The sequence below is a fragment of the Neopelma chrysocephalum genome, unplaced genomic scaffold (assembly GCF_003984885.1).
Source record: "Neopelma chrysocephalum unplaced genomic scaffold, ASM398488v2 Primary Assembly neopelma1_187402, whole genome shotgun sequence".
Taxonomy (NCBI): Eukaryota; Metazoa; Chordata; class Aves; order Passeriformes; family Pipridae; genus Neopelma; species Neopelma chrysocephalum.
The window spans coordinates 1-8,394 of record NW_020939134.1 but is presented as its reverse complement, the minus strand read 5'-3'; the positions used below and the strand labels follow the sequence as shown (position 1 = coordinate 8,394).

At 59.4% G+C, this 8,394-nt stretch overlaps 1 protein-coding gene and 4 non-coding genes across 5 annotated transcripts; 3 read left to right on the top strand and 2 right to left on the bottom strand.

Moving 5' to 3' along the window:
- Positions 1–6: 6 nt before the first annotated feature.
- On the top strand, positions 7–5,714 carry LOC113963028 (uncharacterized serine/threonine-protein kinase SBK3-like). The gene is made up of 6 exons (XM_027673823.1): positions 7–192; positions 2,055–2,204; positions 2,890–3,099; positions 3,557–3,759; positions 4,174–5,009; positions 5,073–5,714. The coding sequence occupies exons 3-6, from the start codon at positions 2,895–2,897 to the stop codon at positions 5,419–5,421; spliced, it is 1,593 nt and encodes a 530-aa protein (XP_027529624.1). The 5' UTR covers positions 7–192; positions 2,055–2,204; positions 2,890–2,894; the 3' UTR covers positions 5,422–5,714.
- Positions 5,715–6,265: 551 nt separating this feature from the next.
- Positions 6,266–6,347, bottom strand: TRNAS-GCU. Its single transcript has one exon. It is a non-coding gene; the product is annotated as a tRNA-Ser (tRNA).
- Positions 6,348–6,775: 428 nt separating this feature from the next.
- Positions 6,776–6,847, top strand: TRNAM-CAU. The gene has a single exon. It is a non-coding gene; the product is annotated as a tRNA-Met (tRNA).
- A 382-nt stretch (positions 6,848–7,229) lies between these two features.
- On the top strand, positions 7,230–7,303 carry TRNAT-AGU. The gene has a single exon. It is a non-coding gene; the product is annotated as a tRNA-Thr (tRNA).
- A 477-nt stretch (positions 7,304–7,780) lies between these two features.
- Positions 7,781–7,852, bottom strand: TRNAE-CUC. Its single transcript has one exon. It is a non-coding gene; the product is annotated as a tRNA-Glu (tRNA).
- Positions 7,853–8,394: the final 542 nt, after the last annotated feature.

Sequence of the window (8,394 nt, the reverse complement as noted above, 5' to 3'; positions counted from 1 at the left end):
GTGCCCAGTGCCCACCTGGAGGTGATGGAAGTGCCCAGTGCCCACCTGGAGCCCACGGAGGAGGTGACAAATGTCCACCTGGAGACTCTGGAGGTGCCCGGTGCCCACCTGGAACCCCCCGAGGAGGTGCCCAGTGCCCACCTGGAAACCTTGGAGGTGCTGGGGGGGGCATCTGCCTACCTGTGCCTGCAGGTGAGCAGGTGAGGGGGCACCTCGGGGGGCAGTTCCCCAGGTGAGGGGGTACCTGGGGGTACCTGGCGGGGGGGAGGGGCGTTACCTGTGTCCCCCTGTCAATAAAGGTGCCCCTCCCCCCCCAAGTGTGCCTCATCCTTGGGGGTGGGGCCTTGAGGAGGCGTGGTCATGTTGGGGGCGTGGCCATGGGCTCCATAGGGGTCATGGTACGTGACCAGTATGGTCCCAGTATCCCCCAGTACGGCCCCAGTATGGCCCCACTGAGTCCCAGTATGGCTCCGGTATTGCCCCAGTACAGCCCAGCTGACTCCCAGTACGGCCCCAGTACAGCCCAGCTGACTCCCAGTATGGCCCAACTGACCACCAGTATCCCCCCAGTATGGCCCCACTCCCTCCCAGCCCCCTCCCAGTGCCCCCCAGTGCATTGAAACCCCCTCCCAGTCCATTCCAGTGCCTCCCAGTATATCCCAGTCCCTTCCCAGTGCACTCAAACTCCAAGTCCCTCCAGCCCCCCCCTCCCAGTGTCCCCCAGTCCCTTCCCAGTACACTGAAAGCTCCCTCCCAGTCTCTCCCAGTATATCCCACTCCCTTCCTGTTGCACTGAAACTCCCTCCCAGTCCATCCCAGTTCCTCCCAGTATACCCCAGTCCCTCCCAGCCCCTGCACTCCCCCTCCCAGTGCCCCCCAGTCCCTCCCCTCCCCCTGCGGTGTCCCCTCCCCTCCCCCTCCCCACCTGTCGGTGTCACCTGTCGGGGCCGTGACCCCGCGGGGGCTCATTAATCCCTCCCCCCCCCGCGGGTAATTAATACCCCCTGCCGAGGGCGATTAATCATTCCCGGGGGCTCATTAATCACCCGCCGAGGGCAATAAATCATCCCCCGCCGGTAATTAACCCCCGGCAGCTCGTTAGTGAACAGCTGCTCCCGGGGGGGGTCACGACCCCCCAAATATCCCCCCCCCGGCAACACCTGGCCCGGCCCCGGCGCCTCCCAGTACAGCCCAGTACAGCCCAGTACAGCCCAGTGCACTGAAACCCCTTCCCAGTGCCCCCCAGTCCCCTCCCAGTCCCTCCCAGTATCCCCAAATCCCTTTCCAGCACCCCCCAGTTCCCCCCAGTCCATCCCAGTCTCTTCCCAGTGCACCGAACTCCCTCCCAGTACCTGCCAGTGCCTCCCAGTTTCTCCCAGTGCCTCCCAGTGCCCTGAGCCCCCCCCCCCGTGTCCCCTCGGGGTGGGGGAGGGTCTGGCGGGGGGCCCGGGGTGGGGGAAGGGCAGGGACAGGTGCGGGGGGACCCGAAATAGCCGGGGGGGGACAGGGCCAGGTGGCACCGGTGGCACCAGTGGCACCGTCAGCGGGGGCACTGGGAGGGACTGGGGGGCACTGGGATATACTGGGAGAGACTGGAAGATACTGGGGTATACTGGGAGGCACTGGGAGGGAGTTTCAGTGCACTGGGGGGCACTGGGGGCACTGGGGACACTGGAGGGGGGCACTGGGCACACCGGAGACACTGTCCCCCAACCTGTCCCTCTGTCTCCTCCTTGTCCCTTTGTCCCCCTCGTGTCCCCCCGTGTCCCCTCCATGTCCCCCCATGTCCCCAAAGCCCCCCCCATGTCCCCGTGACACCCACGTCACCCCCGTGTCCCCCCCAGGTCTCCCCATGTCCCTGTGTCCCCCCCATGTCCCTGTGTCCCCCCTTGTCCCTCTGTCCCCCCATGTCCCCCCATGCCCCCCCCCATGTCCCCCGTGTCCCCGTGCCCTCTCTGTCGCCCCCCCCCCCTTGTCCCAGTGTCCCTCTGTCCGTCCGTCCCCCCCGTGCCCATCTTTGGCCGTGGGTGACACACACGTGTCCCCACACGCAGGTGACAGAGATTAGCGGGGCCCGGGTGGCACCGCGGGCACGGGGAAACTCTGAGTCACAACCGCGGGGGCCGCCGAGGGGGCACCTGGGGGGGCACCTGGGGGGGCACCTGGGGGGGCACCGACACCCCCCGACCCGCCGGGGGACACAGGTGAGACAGCGGGGCCACCCCTGGGGACACCGGCAGGAGGGGTGGCACCGGGGGGGCGGGGACAGGTGGGTTGGGGGCACAGGTGGGTTGGGGGGGACAGGTGGGTTGGGGGCACAGGTGGCACCTAGGGGCAGGTGATGGGGGGGAGACCTGGATGTTGGGCAGGACTGGGATGGTCTGAGTTGTACTGGGATGGATTGGGGTGGACTGGGATGGACTGGGATGGACTGGGATGGACTGGGATGGACGAGGTTGGACTGGATTATACTGGGATGGGTTGGGCTGGACTGGGGTGAACTGGAATGGACTGGGTTATACTGGGATGGAGTGGGATGGACTGGAATGGACTGGGTTATACGGGGATGGACTGAGATGAGCTGGGCTGCACTGGGTTGAACTGGGTTATACTGGGCTGGACTGCGTTGAATTGGGCTAAACTGGGCTGGACTGGGTTCGACTGGGTTATACTGGGCTGGACTGTGTTCGACTGGGACAGACTGGAATGGAATGAGCTGAGCTGGGCTGATATCGACTGTACTGGTCTGTACTGGTCTATAGTGGGCTGCCCCAGAGGAGGAGGAGGGGGATGAAGATGAAGGTGAGAAGGATGAGGATTAAACTGGGCTGGGTTGTATTGGAGTGAACTGGTCCATACTGGTCCATACTGGTCCATACTGGTTCCCAGGGCCCATGGAAGCAGCGGCTGAGGAGGAAGAGGAGGAGGAGGAGGAGGAGGAGGAGGAGGGGGAGGCCCAGGAGAGGCTCCTGCAGCACCTGATGGTTCAAACAGGGCGGGACCTCCCCCAGTGCCAACTGGAGCGGGACTGGGACGTACTGGGAGAACTGGGCAGTGGCTCCTACGGGCACGTGGTGCTGGCACAGCCCCGGGACGGGGGTGAGGGGCTGGGGGGGCACTGGGAGGGCTCGGGGGGGCTCGGGGAGGGGGGATTTGGGGGCACCTGTGCGCCAGGTGAACACCTGACACACCTGACGCACTTCAGGCTCCGCCCCCAAACACACCTGGGAGATCCAAGGGACTCGGGGGGGTCTATGGGGTGGGGTAGCCTGTCCCCAGGTGTGCCCAGGTGCCCCCAGGTGTGCCCAGGTGTGTCTATAAGAGGTATAACCCATCCCCAGGTGTGCCCAGGTGTGTCTGTGAGGGTATAACCCATTACCAGGTGTGCCCAGGTGTGCCCAGGTGCGTCTCTGGGGGTATAACCTGTCCCCAGGTGTGCCCAGGTGCCCCCAGGTGTGCCCAGGTGCCCCCAGGTGTACCCAGGTGTGTCTCTGGGGGTATAACCCATCCCCAGGTGTGCCCAGGTGTGCCCAAGTGTGTCCCCACCCTTGCCCAGGTGCGCCAGTGGTGCTGAAGCTGCTGCGGAAGGACCGGACGGGCAGGTGGGGCTTCCTGCGGGAGTTCTGCACTCACCTGTGCCTGCGGGGGCAGCTCACCTGCCTGCAGGTGCTGCCCCTGGCCTTCGAGACCCCCACCCACTTCGGCTTCGCGCAGGAACACGCACCTGCCGGGGACCTGTGCGGGCTGCTCACACCTGGGGTGAGTGCTCAGGTGTGCAGAGACTCACCTGGGCTGGCTGCTCACACCTGGGGGGAGCGCTCAGGTGTGTCTGGAGTGGGCCCAGGTGCGTTTGGGGGGGGACAGGTGTGAGGGGGAAGGATGCACAGGTGTGAGGGATGCACCTGCCTGGGACCTTTGCGGGCTCCCCGAGCACCAGGTGAACCCTGCACTCACGGGTGACCCCACAGGTGACCCGAGGTGACACCAGGTGACCCCAGGTGTCTCCAGGTGACCCCAGGTGTGCCCCCCCCCCTCCCCAGGTGAGTCTCCCTGAGTCCCGGGTGAATCCCTGCACTCACAGGTGACCCAAGTGATGACTCCAGGTGACCTCAGGTGACCCCAGGTGACATTGGGTGACCCTGTGTCCCACCAGGCATGTCCCCCCCTCCTCAGGTGGGCCTCCCCGAGCCGCAGGTGAAGCGCGTGGCCACTCAGGTGGGCGCGGCCCTGGATTACCTGCACGGCCACGCCCTGGTGCACCGCGACGTGAAGCTGGACAACGTGCTGGCCTTCGACCCCCAGTGCCAGCTGGTCAAACTGGGCGACTTCGGCCTCACCCGCGTCATGGGCTGGCAGGTGGGGCCCACCTGCGGCTCGGGCCACGCCCCCTACGCCGCACCTGAGCTGTGCCACCTGCGCGAGGCGGAGACGCTGCGCCTGGAGCCCAGCCTGGACGCCTGGGCCTTCGGCGTCCTCCTCTTCGCCCTCCTCACCGGCAACTTCCCCTGGGGGGCGGCCGCGCCCCCGGACCCCCAGTTTGGGGAGTTCCAGGTGTGGCAGGGCCGCACCTGGCGGCCAGGTGGGCTCTCCGGCGGCGGGGGGGAGGTGCCGCGCGCCTGGCGGGGGTTGGGGGAGGCGGCGCTGGAGATGCTCCGGAGGCTCCTCCGGCTGGAGCCCGACAGGCGGAGCCACGCCGGGGAGGTGAACAGGTACCTGGACAGGTGCTGGGGAGGGCAGGCGGGGGGGCCTGAGGGGGGTGGGAGCGGGGCAGGCACACCTGGGGGTGGATTCGACACACCTGGGGATGGGTCGGACACACCTGCATGTGGGAGAGAAACACCTGGAGATGGGTTGGACACACCTGGGGATGAGTTGGAAGTACCTGGGAGTGGGTCAGAGGCACCTGGGGATGGGATAGACACACTTGGATATAGGTCAGAGACACCTGGGGATGGGTCAGACACACCTGGATATGGGATAGACACACCTGGATATGGGTCAGACACACCTGGGGATGGGTCAGAGACACCTGGGGATGGGTCAGAGACACCTGGGGATGGGATAGACACACTTGGATATGGGTCAGACACACCTGGAAATGGGATAGACACAGCTGAGGATGGGACTGAAACACCTGAGAATGAGTTGGACACACCTGGATATGGGTCTGGAACATCTGGAGATGGGTCTGACTCACCTGGGAATGAACTGGAAGCACCTGGGGATGGGATAGAAACACCCGGGGATGGGTCAGACACACCTGGATATGGGTCAGAAACATCTGGAAATGGGTCTGGAACACCTGGAAGTGGGTTGGAAGAACCTGAGAGTGAGTTGGACACACCTGGGAATGGGACAGAAATACCTGAACATGGGCTGGAAACACCTGGAATGGGCTGGAAACACCTGGAAATGGGATAAAAGCATCTGGAAGTGGGAATGAAACACTTGGGAATGCGTTGGAAATACCTGGGAATGAGGTGGAACCTCTTGGAAGTGGGATAAAAACATCTGGAAATGGGTCCAAACCGTTTGGAAATGGGCTGGGAATACCTGGGAATGGGATGGAACTCCTGGAAGTGGGATAGAAATGCCTGGAAATGGGATGGGAACACTTGGGAATGGGATGGAAGCACCTGGAAATGAGCTGGGAATACCTGGGGACCCCCAAAAAAGGGGAGTTGAATAAAATTCCCCGTTTTTTGCCTTTTTTTTAACCTGTTTTTACCTGTTTGGGGCTCCCGGGTGGAAAAAGGTGGGAAGAGAGTGGGGAAAAGGGGAAAAGGGAAGAAAAACGATGGAGAAAGGGTGGGGGAAGGGTGGAAAATGATGGAAAAGGATGAGAAAGAGTAGGGAAAAGGTGGAAAAGGGTGGGAAAAGGTGAAGAAAAGGTGGAAAAATAGTGGCAAACTGCAGAAAAAAAATGGGGAAAAGGCAGGCAAAGGATGAGAAAGGATGGAAAAAGGGTAGAAAAAGGTGAAAAATGGATGGAAAAAATGGTGAGAAGGGTGCGAAAAGGCGATGAAAAGGTGGAAAAAGGTGGGAAAAGGGAGGAAAAAAAGCAGAGAAATTGAAAACCGCGGAAAAATGCTGGAAAAGAGTCAGGTACAGGATTTAAAAAGGGTGGGAAAAAGACGAAAAAGGACGGAAAAAGCGATGTAAAAGGAGGGGAAAGGGAGGGGATTTGCTGCAGATCCCCCCAAAAAACGAACCACAACCACAAGAAGGCGGTTTTGGGGAACCCCCCCCAAAAAAACGTGCGGACCGACGAGGGTGGGATTCGAACCCACGCGTGCAGAGCACAATGGATTAGCAGTCCATCGCCTTAACCACTCGGCCACCTCGTCCGCGGCTGCGCACTCGCGCCTCGCGCCCATCTGGCTCCTAAAGGGGCGTGGCTTCAGGGGAAGGGGCGTGGCCAGAAGCGTGATCTCCGGTCGGGGGGCGTGCTGTGGGCGTGGTTTACCCACCCCCGGAAATCGAGGGTTCGAATCCCGGGGGAGCCAACTGGGGAAGCGGGGAGGGTTTTAAATACGTTTTTAAAAATTGAATTAAATGAATAAATTAGATAAACTTAAATAAAGAATAAATTAGATAAAAAGCAAAAATATTAAAAAAATTAATTAAATTGTTAAATCAATCGATCAATATATACATGTATAATAACATGCAGTAAATTGCACATTTTTTTTAATTGCTCCCATTTTCGGACCAATCGAGCCCCGCTCTAATTAATTGTGGTTAATTAGGAGTAATTATGAGCCAGTTTAGCAGCAGCAGAGTGGCGCAGCGGGAGCGTGCTGGGCCCATAACCCAGAGGTCGATGGATCGAAACCATCCTCTGCTAAGTCTGTTTTTTTCTCCCCCTCATCTCCTCTTTTCCCCCACTAATTTTCATTATTTTCCTTTTCCCCCCTATTTTTCCCTGACTTTCCTTTTTTTCCCCTCACTAATTTTCCTTGTCCTCCTCCCCATTTCCTCCCCTTTTCTGGGGTAGTAAAGGGGTTTTTTGGGGGGGTCTCCACCCTCGGGAAGATCCCGGGACAAGAATGGGGGTGGGAAAAGGGGTTTTTTTGGGGGTCTACCCCCCTCAGGGGATTCCGGGACACGCGTGTGTGTATGTGGGGATTTTGGGGGTCTGTCTTCTCGGGGGGTCCCGAATCTCGCGGGGGTGGGGGGAGGGGGGTTAGGGGGGTCTGATAATCTCTGATCGGGGGTGGTGCAGCGCCGGCGCCGTGGCTTAGTTGGTTAAAGCGCCTGTCTAGTAAACAGGAGATCCTGGGTTCGAATCCCAGCGGTGCCTCCGCCTGTGTCGCGACAGACAGCACTGGCTTTTAACCCCCTCTCGCTTTTTTTCTATGTGCTTTTCTGTGTTTTTATGGGGGTTTTATGTATTTTTATATTTTCTACGGGTTTTAGGGTATTTTAATGTATTTTTTGTGGAGGCTTTATGGAGGTTTTATATATTTTTATGGCTTTTTAATGAATTTAAATGTTTTTATTATAAATAATAATATATTATAAATACTTTAACAATATTTCAAATACTATAAATATTTCCTTATTATTATAGTATAACACATATTTTTTATGTATTTTTATGTTATATATTATACATTATGTAGTACATCACGTATATTATATATACTGTGTATCATACTTATTTTTAAAAATTTATTAATTATTATAGTGAAGGAGTTTGGCGAGTGGGGAAAGAGGAAGAGGGAAAAATGGAAATAAGAAGGAGGAAAAAACGGGAACAGAAAAAAAAGCTTTCTTGTTCCCTGACCGGGAATCGAACCCGGGCCGCGGCGGTGAGAGCGCCGAATCCTGACCACTAGACCACCAGGGAACGCTGGTAGAAGGCACCTGGACCCCCCTGGCAGAGTTTAGGGACCCCCTGAGAGGGCAGAGACCCCCAAACATTCCCTCAGGTGAGTCCTGGGACCTCCGGAGAGAGGAGACCCCCAAATTCCCCTTCATGTGTGTCTCAAGACCCCCCATGGGGCGAGACCTACGGGGAGGGGTCTATTGGGGGTCTCTGGGGGTCTGTGGGTGTCTATGGGGGGTGTATGGGGGGTTCTGCGGGGGTCTCTGGGGGGTCTCTGGGGGAGTTTTATGGGGGTCCTAATGAGGGGGGTTCCCCCGCCCCCTCCTCGTGTCTCCGCGCGCCCCCGTCGACCCCGCTCGGGCATCTTCGTTCACCTTCGGCACCGGTTCGGCTCCGCTCGGGGACCTTCGGGGACGTTCGGAAACCTTCGTGCCGGTCCGGCTCCGTTCGGCTCCGTTCGTCCCAGTTCGGTTCCATCCGGCTCCGTTCGATTTCGTTCGGCTCCGTTCGGCTCCGGTTCGGCTCCGTTCGTCCCAGTTCGGCCGAGTTCGGCACCGTTCGGT

Coding starts and splice junctions, on each gene's coding strand:
- LOC113963028 (XM_027673823.1), top strand. CDS start 2,895: ATGGAAGCAGCGGCTGAGGAGGAAGAGGAGGAGGAGGAGGAGGAGGAG. Junction 3,760..4,173: donor GCGGGCTGCTCACACCTGGG/GTGAGTGCTCAG, acceptor CCCCCTCCTCAG/GTGGGCCTCCCCGAGCCGCA. Junction 5,010..5,072: donor GGATATGGGTCAGACACACC/TGGGGATGGGTC, acceptor GATAGACACACT/TGGATATGGGTCAGACACAC.